The 19,639-nt window shown below is 47.0% G+C and overlaps 1 protein-coding gene across 3 annotated transcripts; it reads left to right on the top strand.

Moving 5' to 3' along the window:
- The first annotated feature begins 430 nt into the window (after positions 1-430).
- Positions 431-14,074, top strand: LOC100382262 (uncharacterized). Of its 3 annotated transcripts, none has more exons than NM_001175014.1 (4): positions 431-908; positions 2,420-2,500; positions 13,452-13,546; positions 13,685-14,047. In NM_001175014.1, exons 1-4 carry the CDS (start codon positions 543-545, stop codon positions 13,908-13,910), a joined length of 768 nt encoding a protein of 255 aa, NP_001168485.1. In that variant the 5' UTR covers positions 431-542; the 3' UTR covers positions 13,911-14,047. The 3 variants fall into 3 exon arrangements, 1 of the variants encoding a protein (NP_001168485.1); XR_004855986.1 differs by lacking the exons at positions 431-908; positions 2,420-2,500 and adding exons at positions 3,191-12,018; positions 12,100-12,218 and having other exon boundaries at positions 12,329-13,546; positions 13,685-14,074; XR_004855985.1 differs by lacking the exons at positions 431-908; positions 2,420-2,500 and adding an exon at positions 8,799-12,218 and having other exon boundaries at positions 12,329-13,546; positions 13,685-13,997.
- The last annotated feature ends 5,565 nt before the right edge of the window (positions 14,075-19,639 follow it).

Genomic DNA, 19,639 nt, shown 5'->3' on the forward strand with positions numbered 1-19,639 from the left:
CTGCAAGCGAGCCCGCCTGCAAGCGAGCTGAGTAGAGAAGAGGAGCACGGAAAGTGACTGAATGAGAAGAGAATGACGGGAAATATCTATTCGTTAAGAGCTAGTTTGGAAAACTCGTTTTCTCACAGGATTTTCATTTTCTAGTTCATTTTCCCTTTGAAAATAGAATCCCTTGAGAAAATATATTTCCCAAACTAGCCCTAAAAGATGAATATTTCGACTTTAAATATATTTTTGGAGTCTAGGGACAATCTATATAATTTTCAGAAATTTTTATTTTTTAAAATTTTAGAATTCATATCCGAAAAATTCGAAACGGGATTCGAATCCGTCTAACGTCGAGAACGGCATATTTCAGCGGAAACCGCCGAATACCGAGCGGTAAATTAATCCCTGCTGACGACTGCTGAGTCACAAAGAGTGAGAGCCTCCAACTCGCAACTCCGCCGCAGCAGAGCACGCACGCAGAGAAGCTCATCAGTGCCCATCCCCTGCTCCAGTGAGGAGAGAGATAGAGAGTCGCCGCCGCCGCCGCTGCCGCCATGAAGATCCTAGTCGCGGTGAAGCGGGTGGTGGACTACGCCGTCAAGGTGCGCGTGAGGCCGGACCGGACGGGCGTGGAGACGGCCAACGTCAAGATGTCGATGAACCCCTTCTGCGAAATCGCCGTCGAGGAGGCGCTCCGGCTCCGCGAGGCCGGCGCTGCTGCTGAGGTCGTCGCGGCCACTGTGGGCCCCGCCCAGTCCGCTGAAACGCTCCGCACCGCGCTCGCCAATGGTGCGGACCGCGCCATCCACGTGCTCCACGATCCGGACCCCGCGCGGCCCCTCCTCCCGCTCACCGTCGCCAAGATCCTCCGCGCTGTCGCGCTCCAGGAGAAGCCTGGCCTCGTCATCCTCGGCAAGCAGGTGCGCTCTCGCGCTATCGTCACTAGCAGGGCAGTGCTAATTTCATTTCACGACTCAAGAATCAGGTGTCTGATTTGTACGTTGAACAACTGTAGATTGGTGTGGGAGGGGAGGCGATTGTTGCTTTGACACACTAGTATACAGTTTGTTGAGATCATTCTCCAGTTAGACCAAATGCACTTATCTGAATAAACCTGTTTGTGGGATTTGTTGGAGATAGGGTGTTTGATCTTTTGCGAGCTTAGATTGGTTTTTCGTGCTACAAGGTGACCTTAAGATGGCATTTGTTGGGGCGAGACCGTGAGACGAATCTTAGTATGTTCTGAATTGCAATTGGAATTAGTTTGGTTACTCAAATCAAGGATATGTGGAAGCTTGTGGGTTATTGTAGCACTTCTAACTTTAGCATCCATAGTTGCTTTACTTAAGTTTCTGCCCTCTTCCTCAATTTCGACCAACAATGTAATTGCTTTCTTTTGGTTTCTTCTCTTGTCCTCAATTTTCACCTTGTCAATCTTTTGCAGCCAAGGTGTGATTGGTACACGCATAATGTATTCAAACCTCTGTTCTGATTTTGTTTCATTCATTATGCATTTTTTCTCAAGCAAGATTTGTATTTTTTTGAGAGATGAGAGGATGCCATTCCCACCTCTACCTTTTGCCCTCTTCCTCAATTTTCAACGACAATGTAAATCTTTTGCAGCTAACGTGTGACTGGTACAAGCTGAATATATTCAAACCTCTTGCATTTTTTGCTCAATTCTCTTAAGAGATGAGAGGATGCCTCCCCCGTCCCCCGCAGACCCCTGCAATGTACTTATGCATAGCAGCCCTTTGTTTTCACTGTAGGAACTTAAGCAAATAGAATATGTACCATCCATAGGTGTGAAGTAGAAAAGTGTCTTTATGCACTTTGGTTTATAAGCTTTCTTCCTATTAGCTCCTGGTGTTGTGCTTGTGCATGCTTCTTAGTCCATAGTAGTAGCTAAAGTAAATTTCAGAACTTCAGCGATTCAAACAGATAAATGTGCTTTTATCTTTCTGCGACGGCTAGTAGAGCCTACATGTCAAAAATTGTTCCTGCTCAGGACAGAAAACAGCCACTGCATTTGTTGTGGCACAAGATAGGTAAATAGTCACTTCATCGTGTGATATCTGTCATACCAATCAGTCCTTTCCTGAGAATCATTTTTACTTTTTGCTTTGAGTTTGTATGTGGAACTGTTTGAGGGTTGCCTGAAGCATATGGACATCCGAAGTTATGCCTTTCCTCTTGATTTCATGGTTTGACTTGATGGAAGATTAGTTGTTTCGTAGCATGTTTTCTGTCTCTTGAAATTACTACTTGGAGGAAATGTTTTCAAAGTCTTAGTTGTCTTTTTTTTGTCACAATCACAAACAAATTAAGAAAATATATAATCCTCCTGTAGTCAAGATCACCAAGTTTAACTAACTTGGGAGTATATCTGCTGATAATCAATGTTTCTGAGTCCTTTTCTTTTTAGTAACAGGCGATTGATGATGATTGCAACCAAACAGGACAAATGCTAGCTGGATTGCTTCAGTGGCCACAAGGAACCTTTGCCTCCAAGGTACCCTTTTTTCCCACTCTTGATTAGCTGGTAACACCTAAATTATGACCATAAAAAGGACTCTTGTCGTTGCATATGCTCCTCAAAATCTTACTATGTTCTTTTATCCAACTTACTATCTTCAATTATTCTTTTCTGCATGCCTCTAGAATCACAAGGAAAACTACAAACAAAAATATATTATTTTTCTTCTTTTGTTACTGGAGTGCTGTGAAGCCTTCCTGCTGAGTTAAAGGTCCTGGGTTCAGGGCAGCTTCTTTGTAAACTGCAGGGGTAAGGCTTATCTCGGTTATTCTCTCTGGACCCCACTCATGTGAGAACCGCTAGACTGGATCTGTTCTTTTTTTCTATAGTGGAGATAGTTGCACGTAATGGCAGATCACAATCATATTATTAAAAATTTGCAGTAAGAAGGGGTCTCGTTAAAGTGCCTGGAAATAATAAAAAACTCAGTCTGGGAGGAAATGACCACCCTCTCGGTATTATATTAAGAAGAGACCGAAACAATGGTCTCGACTGAGAAAATCCCCGAACCCTGGCTCTCATCACTAACGGGCCATCGTCAAGTGTCCACTTTGTAACGGCCCAACCGGAGGGTGGCACACAAGACATCGTCAACCGAGAGCGGATGGGGCACAACGAGGGGATTTTTTAACCAACCCGGAAGATTCGCCTTCGAGGGGAATCGAACCCGGGACCACTGTTCTTAAGGCGTCGCCTAGGCGACCCGGTGGTGGTCCAACGCCTAGGTGCCTTGCCCGCCTACCTCACGTAGGCGTCGCCTAGGCATCCAGGCGGTGGTACAATGCCCTGTCTTGCCATACTGCTTTAAAAACCATACCTGGGACTTAGAGGTGCTACTCGGAAGACTTTAACCACTAGGCTAAAGCCTTTAACCGCTTTAAAAGAACTTTATACCATTATTTTTTAATAAGAAAAATAGAAAAAGAGTCCAAACAACAAAGACCGCTAGGTTATAATTATCTTCAATGCTATTCATAATAACCTACGCAATTGCCATCAACTTGCTCAATTTGAACAATAACAGTCGTACTGTCAAAATTTTTAGTTGCATATAGATTGTTGGAAGAATTTTTTATTTCTGTGATTTTTCAGTCTTTAATTAACCCCTTTGACTTTCTTCAAGCATTCTGCTTTTGTTTCTTGACCAACATATGATGTGATCTTAGTTGATGAAATAAGATTGTGCCAAATTAGAAAAGCAAATGTTCAGGATTTTTTTATATTTTACGAATAACTGAAACTATTTTCTGTTAATTAGCTGATTTAATTGCCCCCTGTTTTAGTAGTTTTCTTTTTTCGATAAAGGAAATTTATTTCATCAGAAATGAAACATAGTCCTGGCCTCTTCAAAGTTTATATTTGGCCTGATGGTATGAAAAACCTTAACTATCCTTCATCTAAACATGATAAAGGATAGAAAACACACAAGAGTTCAACAATAGAAAAAACAACAATTGACTAAACTTCTAATCTATTGCTAAATCGCCATTCATTTCGAGCGAAGATGTCCATCGTAATTATCTCTAGCTGCAGTGAAGCATCCTTTAGCAACAATTGGTTCTTCTTCTGCAGTAGGCTCCAGTACTAAATCCAATAAGTGCTCTTGTAAATCACGTGCATTGGTGACATAACAATTGCATTGTTAAAAATAACACCATTTTGACTTGTCCATATTGCCCACAACATGGTTGCAACTCCTACCATGTCAAGGACGTCGGGACCTAGGGTAGCCGACCCTTGACTACGTAGTTCGTAGCCATGGTCCGTCGTCGCCGATGAGGTTTTGCCCTTCTGCCGTCGGCTTGTTGGAGAAGAGAGAGGTGGGAGATTAGGATAATGATCTTGCTTAACTTCTCAAGCTCTGGTTACAGGAGGAATATATGGCCAAGTGCCTTAACCAATCTCTCCTAGACTTAAGGAATAAGGATAGAAAATAATCTCTCTTTCCAACCAATCTCTCCTAGACTTAAGGACTAAGAATAGAAACTAATCTCTCTTTCCAAACTTATCCACTCGCGGTGGCCTCCTCCTCCTGCCCGCGCAGCGCGTTCTGTGGCACAACGCACGTCACGACAACACCTATATGTGCGCCCCCGCATGACATATCTCCCCCCTCGAGACCTAGCTCGTCCTCGAGCTAAAAGTCAGGGTACTTGATGCGGAACTCGTCGAGGTCCTCCTAGGAAGCAGACTCCGCCGGCTCGCCGCGCCAGTGGACAAGTACCTGACGAACCCCACGTGCCAACCGAGTTTGCTCAACACGTAGCGGCTCTGGAATAACCGCTCCATTGTGGAGGGCCAGCAGGGCTGGAGGCGAGGCAAGAGGTGCGTCGTTGAACTTCTTGAGCACGCCAACATGGAACACATCATGGAGTCAGGCCCCCAAGGGTAGTTCTAGGCAAACAGCGTCATCATTGATGATCTCAATGACGCGGTAGGGTCCCACAAATAGGGGCTTCAGCTTCCCCGTGGTCCTCCTAGGTAGGGACGCCTGTGCCTGCTCCAGGCGGTAGCGTATATCAGCCAAGAAGGCCTCGCGAGCCTCCATGTCCTGGGCGACGATGGCCACCCGTGTCTCTTCTGGCTCATAAGAGCGGATGGAAGGAGGGTCACGACCATATACCACCCGGAACGACGTGTCCCGGAGTGAGGTCTGGTACGCGGTGTTGTAGGTGTACTCGGTCCACGACAACCAGCGCAACCACTAGCGGGGACGATCTCCAGTGAAGCAGCATAGGTACATCACGATGACCCGGTTGGCAGCCTCTGTCTGACCGTCTGACTGTGGATGGAAAGCTGATGTCATGTGCAACCTAATGCCCATAAGCCGCATGAGCTCGCGCCAGCACGTCGAAGTGAACACCAGGTCGTGGTCGGAGACGATGCACTGTGGAACGCCATGGAGGCGAACAATGTCAGCGAAGAAGGCCCACGCCACCGACTCAGCCGTGTATGGATGCGCGAGGGGAACGAAGTGGCAGTACTTGCTGAACTGGTCGACGACGGAGAGAATGACCGTATTCCCGTTCATCCTGGGTAGCGCTTCCACGAAGTTGAGACCGATGTTGGCCCAAACCACCGACGGCACGGGTAGCGACATCAGCAACCCCGTTGGGTGTAGATGCTTCGACTTGTACCGCTGATAAGTGGGGCATGACTGCATGAATTCTTGCACCAAACGACACATGTTGGGAAAATGAAAGTCGCGGTGGAGGCGGTGAAGCGTGCGATGGACGCCCTCGTGCCCATCCACATGGATGGCCTCCATGATCTCCTACAGCAGCGGTGAGGTGGGTGGGATGTAGAGACGCCCCCCGTAGGCGACCATGTCGTCGACCACTGTCCAAGGCGCGATGCGTGTACCCGCGCGGACCTCGTCATGGATGGCCACCAGTGCCGGATCATTGGCCTGCGCGTGACGAAGGCGGTCGATGAATTCGAAGCGAGGCGTCGAAATGGCCAGTAAGGCGACCTCCTCCGTGTCACGGCAGGAGAGGGTGTCTGCCATGGTGTTGGTGGACCCTGACTTGTATTCGACGGTGAAGTCGAAGCCCAACAACTTACCGACTCAATGGTGTTGCGGGATTGTGGCAAGTCATTGGTCGAGCAGGTACTTCAGGCTGTAGTGGTCCGTCATGACGGTGAAGCGTCGCCTCCATAGGTACAGCCGCCAATGCCGTACAGCCTGGACGAGGCCGATGAGCTCCCGCTCATGCGGCAAGCGAGCGATGACGTAGCACCACCGACTTGCTGAAGAACGGGACGGGATGGCCATTCTGGACCTGCACCGCACCAAAGCCATAGGTAGACATGTCGCACTTGACAACGAATGGCTTGGCGAAGTCTAGCAGTGCCAGTACTGGGGCTGACGTCATCGCCCCTTTGAGGGCACTGAAAGTTGCTGCTGGTTGTCGTTCTAGGTGAAGCCCTCCTTCAAAAGTGTTGTGAGAGGAACAACGATGGTGTCGTAGTTGTGGACGAACTTCCTGTAGTACCCTGCCAGGACGAGGAAGCCACGCATCGCCCGCATCGAGCACGATTGAGGCCAGTCGTGGATGTCCTGGACTTTGTCCCGATCCGTGGCCACACTGGCCGAGGATATGGTGTGGTCGAGGTAGGCGACATCGTCCACGCCGAAGGAGCACTTGGATCGCTTGACGAAGAGACGATGCTGGCGGAGCACCGCGAGGACGACGCGAAGATGATGCAGGTGGTCCGCCTAGGATGTGCTGTATTTCAAAATATCGTCAAAAAAGACAAGCGCAAACTGGCGGAGGTAGGCGCGCAACACATCGTTCATGAGCGACTGGAACGTGGCAGGGGCGTTGCATAGCCCGAACGACATGACCAAGAACTCGAAGAAGGTGTCATGCGTCCGGAACGCGGTCTTGTCGATGTCCAGACCTGATGGTAATCGGATCGGAGGTCGAGCTTGGTGAAGAATTGGGCGCCATGGAGTTCATCTAGGAGCTCGTCGACGACCGGAATGGGGAAGGCATCCTTGATGGTGATGGCGTTCAGCGCACGGTAATCGATGCAGAACCGCCAAGAGCCGTCCACCTATCTGACGAGGAGGATCGGGGATGAGAACGCCGAGCTGCTGCGCTGAATAATCCCCTGGTCCAGCATGGACGCACATTGATGCTCCAATTCATCCTTGTGCAAAGCGGGGTATCAGTATGGTCGGATTGCCACCGGTGGCACCCCCGGCACCAAGGTGATGATGTGGTCACGGCTGCGCGATGGGGGCAGGCCGTGCAGCTCGCTGAAGATGTCGTCGAAATCCACCAAGAGCTCCTCGAGGAGCGAGCTGCTAGCCGTGGTCGTGCTCATAGCCAGCGCACGAGGGCTCGCCAGCCCCTGCCAGCAGAAAGCACGACCTTGGTATGTGAAGGAGACCACGCGGTTGCTGAAATCCCACACGATCGGGTCGAGCACGGCGAGCCACCGAGTGCCAGTACGACATTGTATCCCGCCAAGGGCATGACATAGAGATCAGTGGGGAACGAGGCGCCACCGATGGTTAGCGGACCGTCACGGATGACACCGACGCACGCGACGCTTTCGCCGTTGGTGACCACAGCCATGAGGCGCGGTTGGTGCTGTAGAGGCAGTCCAGTCCGAAGGTCAGCGGCCTCCGAGATCAAGTTGTGGGTGCTACCGGAGTCTAGCAGGGCGACGAGGGATGCAGATTCGAGCCCGACCTCTAGTTGCATCGTGTCGGTGAAGGCGACCCTGGCTAGGGCTTGGAGGGAGAACACATGCGCGTCCTCAAGTACCACGTCCTCGACAGTCTTTGTGGCTGCCCTGTCTTCCTCCTCAAAACCCTCGAGGAGAAACAACTGCTTGCGCACACGGTTGTGGCCCCTGGTGAATTTTTCATTGCAATTGTTACAAAGCCCGAGATGACGACGTCCTTCTTGTTTCGCCTGGGTGAGGCGTTTGATGGGGTCGCCCTCGATGGTGATTGTCCAGGGAGTAGGCGCTTTGGCACCCAACGGCGCGGGTAGAGCCAGGTGGCCAGCCGAAGTCGGCAGCAGAGGGCGGGATGGTGGTCTGACGGCCGGGGCGGTGTACTGCTCCTGTAGTTCGAACTGGCGAGCCAAGCTCATGGCGGTGGCCAGGGACTGAGGGTTTTGGTTCCAGACGTCGATGCTGAGCGGCGGTTGAAGACCACTTGTGAACAACTAGACCTTCTGCGCCTCTTAAAGGAGACCAGGACGAGGGAGGAGCGCCTGGAAATAATCTTGATACTCGGTGACCGTGCCCGTCCGCCGACTTTTAGCCAATTCGGCTAGCGGGGCAGAGCGCAGTGGTGGCCCATAACGCATGCTCAACAGCTCCTTGAAGTGGCGCCAGGACGGGGTGCCTTCGTCCGTCTGGACCATGAAATGCCACATCTGCGCGCCCTCCAAGTTGTAGGAGGCCATCCAAACCTTCTCCATGATCCGTTGCTGATGGAAATACGACTCACAGCGATTGATGAAGATCAGCAGATCGGTTTTCCCGTCATAGCGAGGAAAATCCATCTTCTGGAACCTTGGTGGCCGATCATGGTGGTGCTGCCCATCGTGCCCCCCCATGTCGCTCGATGAGGAGGCAGACTTCTTCTGGAGCTCGGCCGCAGTCGTCTTCAGGGACGCCACAATCGTGGTCAGAGTCTCGATCATCTTGGCAAGATCGGCGATGGTCGGTTCAGACATGGCTAAAGGGATCAATGTAGCGACCGATGGTAGCGAGTGGGGTGGGTTGGGTGGTGGCGCAGCGGTGGGGGATGTTGCGGCGGCGGAGCGAATGAAGACGAGGAACGCCGGGTAGCCGATACCAGGTTGTCAAGGACGTCGGGACCTAGGGTAGCCGGCCCTTGACTACGTAGTTCGTAGCCACGGTCCGTCGTTGCCGGCGAGGTTTTGCCCCTCTGCCGTCGGCTTGTTGGAGAAGAGAGACGAGATATTAGGATAATGATCTTGCTTAACTTCTCAATCTCTGGTTGCAGAAATATATGGCCAAGGGCCTTAACCAATCTCTCCTAGACTTAAGGAATAAGGATAGAAAATAATCTCTCTTTCCAACCAATCTCTCCTAGACTTTAGGAATAAGAATAGAAACTAATCTCTATTTCCAAACTTACCCACTCGCGGTGGCCTCCTCGCGTGCGCGCAGCGCATTCTGTGGCGCTGCGCATGTCACGGTGGCGCCTGTACATACGCCCCCACATGACATACCATAAATTGTTTATTAGTATCTAGTTTCACTCCATCCAACCAATGCCAAAAAATGTGATACATTTTGTGGAGCCTTGATACCAGATACTATCAAAACAATTTGCCAAATAAATCTAGCAAAGTCACACTGTAAGAACAAATGATCTATAGTTTCATTGCAGTTACAAAAACAACATTTCAAACTCCCCTTCCATCTACGTCTTGCTAGATTGCCTTTTTGTAAGAACTACACCCATTGTTTAAAAGGCGTCGCCTAGGCGACGCCTAGGCGTCGAGGCGACAATTTTGGCTAGGCGTCCGCGCCGCCCAGGTGCCATTGAGTATGGCGTCCGCCTAGGCGCGGTAGGCGTCGCGGCGACGCCTTTCTCCCTCTGGGCGACGCCTTAGACTAGGGTTTGTAGTGGGCTAGGGTTTGCACTGGGCCTTAGGCGCGTTTTGGGCTTTCACTGTGCGCGCGATCTCTCCGCTGCGGAAATTTCAGCGCCGCGCCCTGCGTGGGCAAATCTCCCTGCGCGGCAAATCTCCCTGCGCGCACGGCAAATCTCCCTGTGCTCTCTCTCTCCCTGCGCACGCTCTCCCTCTCCCTGCGCGCGCTCGCGGCTGCTGCTCTGGGTGCGCGGCTACTCTCCCCTGCACGCGCGCTCCCTGCGTGCGGCTGCTGCTGGGCGCGTGCTCTCCCTGCGCGCGGCTCCCTGCGTGCGGCTGCTGCTGGGCACGGCTGCTGCTCCCTGGCCGCGCACGCTCGCTGCCTGCTGTGCTAGCTGCTGCCTGCTACTGCTGGTAATTCTCATCCCCTGTTTTCTCATCCCCTCCTCCCCTGCTTCCCTGTTTTCTCATCCCCTGCATCCCCTGTTTTCAGACTGTGCAGCGACTAGCGACAAGCCGACAACATAATGTCTTCTCGAAATGAAGCTCCATCTTCTGTGGCTGGTGAGTACGACCCGAAGAGCGATCCTACCCGGAAGCCACGGAAGTCTACTGATCCAGGGTGGAAGTATGGATTTTGGCCAGATCTTCAAAATAAAGATAAGGTGGAATGCACCCTATGTGGCCAGGTTGTTAGTGGAGGGATAAAGAGGTTAAAGCAACATTTGGCAGGGGCATATGGAGATGCAAAGTTATGTCCCAAGGCTACCAGTGGAATAAGGAAGGAGATGACAAGTTATTTGGAGGCAAACAAGAGAAAAAGACCAATGTTTCTAGATGAAGATGAAGAAGATGATGAAGTGGTGGAGGTGGCAGCAGCAGATGGGGCGAATGATACATCTGATGTGGAGTCTCAAGCATCCAAGGTGCAGCCTAGTTCTGGTACAGCAGCCAAAAAAAGACAATCGACCTTGCAATTTTAGGCAAACAGTAAAGCACAGCCAAAGACAGCCAAGTCCGTAGTTGGGATGTTGCGGAAAACACCAGAGGAGGTGGTGGATGAGAGACTTTCAGGCTCTTATCAGCCCACAATCTTGGCTAGTGCAAAAAGCAAGGAGGACAAACACTATGTGGACATGCAGTGGGCTTTGTTCTTCTATGAGTGCGGTGTACCTTTCAATGCCGCAGCAGCTAGGCAGTTTCAGATTGCAATTGAGGCCACAACACAGTTTGGTTCAGGGTATAAGCCTCCAACACCTTACCAACTAGGCGAGCCATTGCTACAAGAGGCTGTGAAGACAACAAATACAATGAGGGAGGAACATGAGCGTGCATGGAAACACTATGGTTGCACACTCATGTCTGATGGATGGTCTGATAGGAGGGGACGCCATCTCATTAACTTCTTAGTGAACAGCCCAGAGGGCACTTATTTTTTAGAGTCCGTTGATGCATCTAAGAAGTACATGATGCATACATGCTTGCTGATTTGCTTGAGAAAAAAGTTGATGAGATTGGGAGAGACAAGGGTTGTACAAGTTGTTACTGATAATGGTGCCAATTACAAAGCTGCAGGCAAGCTTCTAATGGAGAGGATTCCTACTTTATTTTGGAGTCCATGTGCTGCACATTGCTTGGACCTAATGTTGGAGGACATAGGAAACTTGAAGGAATTCAAGAAACCAATTGCACGTGCAAGGCGTGTGACAACTTTCATATACCGACACGGGAGAATTCTTGCTGCCATGAGAGAGAAAACTGGTGGGGCTGATCTTGTGAGGCCTGCAGCCACTCGTTTTGCTACTTCCTTTCTCACATTGAAGAGCTTGTACAAGCACAAGGATGCTTTGAAGGCTTTATTTGCAAGCACAGCTTGGACTGATAACAGATTGTCAAAGACCAGTGCTGGATTGGATGTGTATAACATTGTCTTCTCCACACAGTTTTGGAATTCAGTAGAAGATTGCCTTAGAGCTTCAGGGCCACTACTTATTGTACTTAGGGTGGTAGATGGAGATGAGAGGCCAGCTATGCCAGAGGTCCAAGCATTGATGAAATGTGCAAAGGAAAAGATCAATCAAAGCTTTGCTGTCCAAAGCAAGAAGACTTTACTCAAGAAAATCATAACTATAATTCAACGGCGTTGGGAGAAACAAATGGATCACCCATTGTATGGGGCTGCAATGTATTTGAACCCAGGAAAGTTGCATCCTCTCATAAGAAATGATGATGATGCTACTGTTGGTCAGCTAAGAGGTTGCTTTCTTGATGTGCTTGCAAGAATGGTAGATGATGAGGAAACTAGAGACAAGATCAATTCTCAAGCAATGGATTACGAGTTTCTTAGAGGAGCAGCTTTTTCAAATAAGATGACCAAAGATAACCTACAAACTATGACCCCACGTAAGTGTTTGTGGCTGTTACTAGTTTACTACTTACTAGTTGTTGCTAGTAGCTTGCTAAATTGTTGTGATGTTATTGCAGTTGAGTGGTGGCGTTCGTATGGTGGTCGTGCTATTGAGTTACAGAGATTTGCTAGACGTTTGGTGAGTCTTTGTGCGTCTTCATCAGGTTGTGAACGCAATTGGAGTACCTTTGAATTTGTAAGTTATTATGTGTGCCTCCTCAAGTCCTCATCCACCTACTTGGCTACTTTTGTATCCAATATTTCGGGATTAAATGACCAAGTGTTTTCTCTTTTCTTATTTTGTAGATCCATATAAAGAAAAGAAACCGATTGTTACATAAGAGGTTGAATTCTATTGTCTTCATTTCCTACAACAGAAAGATGAAAGCTAGGTTCCAAAAACTATGCCAGAAGAAGGGGAAAAACTTTGATCCATTGGTTCATGAGGACTTCAACTGGGACAATGAGTGGGCTGATTCTTTGCATGTAGTCCCTGAAGGTGGGCGTGGGTGTGAGTGTGACCTTACATGGGACCTTGTGGATAATGCCATTGGAGCATCGCAAGCACTTCGTGGCCGAAACTTACCAAGAAGGGCCCATAATGTGTATTCAAGAAGAAATTCTGTTGCTGCACAAAACATGTCAGAGGCTGAAGAGGAAGATGAAGATGAAGATGTTCGACATGACGATGCAGAAATCACAGATTGTGAAGATGAATCTAATGGTGGCAATGATGGTGAAGAAGGGGAGGCACCCAATATCCCAGGAGAGTTTGATGATGATTTTTGAGCGACGGGAGACGGGGAGAGTAGCTATTGCTAGATTGCATTAGCATATTTGCTGCATTACTAACTGCAGATAGTTACTATTAATTATGCCATTACAAACTATCTATGTGGCTATTTCAGATTTGGACATTTGGTATTGTGTTGTTTTAAATTTTGTGACTTGCTATTGTTCCTTTAGAAACTACTTTGTGGCTATTTCATATCCATTATTATGCTATTGTGAATTTGTGATGATTTCTAGTTTATGAGCTGTAACAGCTGTTTGGTTGCTTGGTATTTTGTAACAGCTGTTTGTAACAGCTGTTTGTAACAGCTACTAAGGCGTCGCCTAGGCGCCCGCCTAAGTCGCCTAGGCGGTCAGGCGGTGGCTGGGCGCCTAGTTCCGCCTAGCCGCCTTTTAAACCATGACTACACCCTTATACACATACAACAAGAAAATTCTTATCTTTAGTGGGATTTTGATTTTCCAACAATGCTTAAGCATAGGAATAACTTTGTGGTTTGAAAGGTGATTACATAGACTGTACTGAAAAAATGCCCCCTTTTGTAGGTAACCGAACGAACATGTCTTGCCTTCATTGAGCTGAATAGTAGTTTTCTTGATCGAAATTTATATCAAAAGGTTTTTCTTAATTTGGCAGGTTATATTGGACACCGAGAAACAAAAAGCTACTGTTGAGCGAGAAGTTGATGGTGGAATTGAAACCATATGCCTTGATTTGCCAGCAGTGATCACGTAGGGCCCAAGAAACATTTCAATATATTGTTTACATTTTATTATTCTTCGTTCGAGACGGGAAATCGAAATACTTTGTTCAGTAATGAATAAACTTGCGTGAACTTGTATTAACAATTAGTTTTGTCTTTGCTGCAGCACGGATTTGAGACTTAACCAGCCAAGGTATGCAACTTTGCCGAACATAATGAAGGCAAAGTCCAAAGTTATTAAGAAAGTTGTCCCTAAAGACCTCGGTGTAGACATTAGATCAGACATGGAGGTTATTGAGGTCAACGAACCACCAAAACGGAAGGCAGGGGTGATTCTTTCGTCTGTCGACGAGCTCATTGACAGGTTGAAAAATGAAGCACGTGTCTTGTAACAATTTGTATATTATTCCGACTGAATATGGTCTGACGTTCATTTATGTAAGTTATAATAAAAGCGTTCTCCAAATGTTCAGACCATATTTACAAATAAGAGAAGTGTTTCTACAAACCAGTCAAGATGCTATTCCAGAAACATTTACCTGCTGAATTAGCTCCAGATAGCGGTTTGCTTGATTGTTTACAAGCTAAACTAGCTCTTTCTGAAATTTGGAGGAATATGGCGTGCACGTTAGGATTAAGTTGTAGTCTCAACCACACTTTTCAGCTGGGTGCATGTGTGTGTGAATGTATCCGAGTTTACTGGGAAAAAGAGAGACAAAACTGAGCTGATCATATCAAATTTAGAAAACGGAAAAAATGGATAACTTCTTTTGCCGGAAAAATAAATATTTGAACAATAAAAAGAATGACGTGATGGTTTTCAACCCTTGGTTGTTTAAAACATTTACATTTCAATCTTGCATATAAGTGAAAGTGACATCGTGATGATGTTGCGTTGTGGCCAACAACTGTAATGGCATAGAGTTTTGTTTATTTTTTTTAAATAGCATAAGAAACTCTGAAGTTACGGAATATTTGTAATCTAATTAATTTTCTGGGAGGGAAATAAAGCATAGCAAGACTACTATAAAGATAGTGTTTACAGTTAAACCAAGCCATTGATCAATCCAGGTGGAATGATTTATGTTCTAAACAATCGATTCTCTATGTATATAAACTTGAGGACATATCTGGTGCACATGGAAACTTAGTGCACATGGTGCACATATTAAATCATCACTATCCATTTTAGATCTAACGTCTCTGGTTGATCATTGCAATTTACAAATAACACATTCCACCACTACATCCCACCACGTCGGAGGGTGTCCTTAGCAAAATATACCAAACAACTAGAGACGTTAGATCTAAGATGAGTGTTACTGATTTAATATGTGCACCATGTGCACTAAAGTTTCATATGTACCAGATATGTTTTCTATAAACTTATCCATAGCTTTCTAAAATCCAGTTCCTAATTTCTACAATTCTGACGCTCTTAGGATGACCAGTGTGACCTTTTATATGATCAATGTCAGCCCTGAGGGTGGGGCAGAAGGACGTCCGCCCTAGCCCCAAGTTCATAGAGTATGTTGGGGCGGAGGTCAAACATGACCTCGATCCACGACACAAAGACCCGACCCCTCGTTTTAACTAACTATACTTGTAACCATAGTTGCACAGGACCATGGGCGAATCAGAGCCTTCGCTATGTAGCGACTTCGGCAGAACCTCCGACAGCAGCCAACGACCAATCGCGCTTGCTGACAAGCACCTGAGCGAAGGCCCACGCGCGAGACAAGCGCCAAGACAAAGGACTTCGCCAGCCACGACTCAAGGGCCCTCAGCGCAGATAATGCTTCAGAGGGAAGCGAAGGCTCTTTAGTCAACTGTGAGGGTTGTACGGAGCATGACCCTCCGGGATCGTCGGTCCACTTGGGCGTTCTCTGAGGGGCCCGCCTGTCAGTGTGATTACCTGGGCGATGCTGTAATTACCCTGTTATATATATATTTCGAGGATGTAGTTGGTAACCAGGGGTATGAACATACTTTGGTCCACCTACCCCCGAACGACCCTATAAATACCCCCGTCCTGTAGCTAGACAGAACACGTATAACGAGACACTACAGTTCTCTACCAAACATTTTGTTGTGCACTGTCTTCCCTTTTTCCTTCGAGTGTTGGGTCCACATGTCGGAACCCAACATTTGGCGTGCACCGTGGAGGCAGTGAAGACTAATCCCACGATACTTCCCAAAAAGAACACTTGAGCCAGACACCAACCGTTGACGACGTAGCGAGGGCGACACTCACTGCTAAAAAGGGCAAGGTTGCCTTCGCTGACGATGTCTCACCACCCGATCGAACAAGTTTTTGTCATTCAAGTCATAGTTGCCGTCAGTCGAAGATGGAATCTCCATCCACTACGCCATCAGTGGCCTGCACGCGGGCCATCTGTATAGTCATTGCACCCGCAACCCACACAACCCTCCAAGAGTTGTACCCGCTATTTGAGAAGTATGCAAGATCTGAAGACCTCCATTACCACAAGGTTGAGGCACAACACAAACAAAAGGGATCCCTCACACACAACAAACTTGAGCCAGGGTCCTGAGGATAGTAGCCTCCACTGCCAAACTAGCAAGTCCACAACATCAACCGGTCGCAGCAATTCGAGGACCCCCTTGCAACTACGACCTTAATCAACAACTAGGTAGAGGTGGCAGAGCACCCAGAGGCAATGGACGCGGCTGAAGGAACCGGGTGACGCCTAAGAGGGGGGGGGGGGTGAATTAGGAATTCTAAAACTTTTACTAATCTAGGCCACAAATAAATCCCTAGAGCAAAACCTATGCAAATAATCAAACTAGAATGTGCAAACTAGGTTTTGTCCAAGTGTTGTTATCTCTACCACAATGACTAAGTTTCAATCTATACTATATAAGTGTAAAGACAAGATTGAAACTTAAATGCTTAATATAAATGCAGAAGTTAAAGAGCAAGGTAGAGATGCAAACTCTCGTGGATGACGCTGGTATTTTTACCGAGGTATCCGGAACTGCGCAAGGTCCCGACTAATCCTCGTTGGTGCCCCTACGTAAAGGGAAGCCCACGCAAGGGCCAAGCACCTTGGTCGAGTAACTCCGTAGAGAGCCGCGGGCCTTCTCCACACGCAAGTGGTGCTCCGCTTCCGGCTCCTCTCGGACGCTCCCCGCCGTCTCCACTATCAAGCTTCCGGCCGAAAACGTCACGGGCCTCGTTCTCTCCGGTACACGGTGGCGGTCGTGACACAAACGTGGTTGTCACGGTCTCGCATGACTCTCGCCCCACTCGGTACAATTACAACGGCTCGCGCAAGAGCCGATGAGTTGTGTGGTTTTACAAAACTCACTCAACTTATTAGGGTTCACCTAGAGCAAGCGCTAAAGCATCTAACTAACCTAAGCACTTCGCAAAGCACCTACGCTAATCACCTAGTGATTCTATTAAGCACTTGGGAGTTTGAGCTCTTGGAAATGTGCACTATATGCCTTGGTATGTTGCTTGGGCTCCCACACATTGAAATGGCCGATTGGGGGTGTATTTATAGCCCCCAACATAGATCTAGCCGTTGGAGAAAAGCTGCTGCTATTTGCGGCACACCGGACAGTCCGGTGGTGCACCGGATAGTGCACTGTTCACTGTTCGGTGCGCCTAGCCGTTGCTCTGACATCGAGACGACCGTTGGCGCACATGCTTTTCACACCAGACACTCCGGATGTCACACCGGACAGTCCGGTGGTCTTCTCTCCACAGTGCCACCTGGAACTAGTCGTTAGGGCTACTATTCCTAGTGCACCGGACAGTCTGGCGTGTGGCATCGGACAGTCCGGTGTGCCACCGGACAGTCCGGTGCTCCTCGCACAAACAGTCCGCAGGCAACACTTGATTCTTCTCTTGGACTTCACTTGATCTTTATAATGTATTTTTTTGAGGTGTTGCTTTCCTCAATGTCTTGGTCCAAGTTACTTTAGCATCCTGTGAACTACGAACACAAACACTAGTAAACACATTAGTCCACAGGTTGCGTTGATCATCAAACACAAAATCCTATTTAGCCAAATGGCCTGGGGTCCATTTTCCTTAATCTCCCCCTTTTTGGTGATTGATGACAACACAACCAAAGCAAGCAAATATAACAAGCATTTGAGTGAAAATATGCAATATACTTGCTAGGATGCATGTTTGTCCCCACAATGTGATATTATGGACTTAAGCCCCCCTAACTCTATAATTCACTTACTTCCTATTTTAGACCAAAGAACCAAAACCACTTGAAGAGATAAAATTTTAAATTGGTGGTGTTTGGTGTTTGATATCATTTTCATTGCTTTGGTCCCTACAACTTCTCCCCCTGTGGCATCAACCACCGAAAAGGAAGACATTAAAAACATAAATGAAGCAAATAAGACTTGCCCTCATAAAGGATTTGTTAATTAATACCAATCGAAGAACCAAAATATTACTCCCCCTAAGTGAGTGTTCTCTTTTAGAAAGAACTTTCTCCCCTTTTAGAGATGAAGAAATACTCCCCTGACAGAGATCATCTACTTAGGAAAAAGCATGTGAGAAATAGAGGTGCAAGACATGATTTGAATAGACTAACTTCCCTTATGCATAGGTAACAAAATATGAGCCAACAATATATGCATTTATAGCAACATGGGAAGTATAAGATATGAAATTTAGTCTAATCAAATATTGGAGAAGACATGTAAATGATACTGAATGTAGTCTCAAATATACCAATTGAAAGTCAATTGCGGACCAATTGAAGATAATGGCAGACTTGTGAGACATAAGAATTCTTGTTGATTCGCAGTGGAAGCTTGTTGTCTTTCTCCGAGGACCTCATTTTCCTTACAATGAGACTACTACATGAAATAGAGTTGAAAACAGGCATTACTCTCAAAGACTTAGATCATAGAGTAATCTCTCCTTGAAAGTGTGCATACAAGTTTTGAATACTTGTAGGAGACATGCACTTTGATTTGATATCAAGAGGAGCAAATTGCCTATAATCTGAGCTTTGGCACATATAAGTTAAATGATACCAAATGAAGGATATAAGATTTTTGAAGCATTAGTGTCATTTACTTAGGGATGTTAAATAAGCTATGTGCTGTGCTTAATTTAAACATTTTAGACCATGTAGGTTTGCTCAAGATTATGAATTTAGAACGAGCAATCCTACCATGTGATTTACCTAGTATGCATGCATTTGTTAATCTAAAGTAAGTTCTAATGAAATACTAGGCATGAAAGGTAAAACTAGATACAATAAAATAGATACACATATCAGAAATTAAGGAATACAATAACTCTAGTTACCTTAGTCATGGGTGGGCACATTTGGGTCCAAAATATTCACTAACCCACTTGGCAATAAACTTGATCCATTATGATGTATCCCATGATATACATCCCAACCTTGCCAAGTCTCCAAATCCCCCGTCGTCCTTCGGACTACTCACTTTCCTTTCGGGATCCAAACTTTCTTGGTGCTTTTCATGGTTGAAATTATTTCCTTTGGCACCCAGATGCGTTTGGCCCCCTTTCCTTTGTTGGCTTGCTTGTTGGCCTTGATTGCTATCACCTTTCCATTCTTTTTCTTCTTGATCAAATATGGTGTAGCAGCCTTTTTGTCAACCTTGTTGATGTAGGTGTTGGAGATTTTGCTTGTTGGCTTTTGCTTGAGCTTTGCCTTTGCTTATCCCTGGTCATCGCCTTGCATTGGAAAGACTTATGGCCTTCCTTGTGGCATAACCTACAAATCACGGTTTCGCCCTCCATAGGCTTGTTCACTCCCGCAGTGGTGTTATCCTGTGAAGGTTGGATTTGTTTGGCTTTGCCTTTCTTTGTATACAAGGCTTTTCCAAGGCGAGCCACTTCTTGCTTTAATTGCTCATTTTCCATTGCAATCTCGTCCGAACAAGTTTCTATAATAACATTCTTAACAAGAACTTGATTGCAAGAGTTAGAATCATCAATTAAATCAAAGCAGAAAGTAAAAGCATCTTTCTTAACAATTTCAGGTATTTCAACCAAAGATGCTTCTGGGGTGCTACCAATGTTTTCTAGCTTAGTAGTTAGCTCATTATTGTGTACTCTAAGAATTTCCATTTTCCCTAGCAAATTTTC

Source organism: Zea mays, chromosome 2 (assembly GCF_902167145.1).
Source record: "Zea mays cultivar B73 chromosome 2, Zm-B73-REFERENCE-NAM-5.0, whole genome shotgun sequence".
Classification (NCBI taxonomy): Eukaryota; Viridiplantae; Streptophyta; class Magnoliopsida; order Poales; family Poaceae; genus Zea; species Zea mays.

Coding starts and splice junctions, on each gene's coding strand:
- LOC100382262 (NM_001175014.1), top strand. CDS start 543: ATGAAGATCCTAGTCGCGGTGAAGCGGGTGGTGGACTACGCCGTCAAG. Junction 909..2,419: donor TCGTCATCCTCGGCAAGCAG/GTGCGCTCTCGC, acceptor TTTTAGTAACAG/GCGATTGATGATGATTGCAA. Junction 13,547..13,684: donor GATTTGCCAGCAGTGATCAC/GTAGGGCCCAAG, acceptor TCTTTGCTGCAG/CACGGATTTGAGACTTAACC.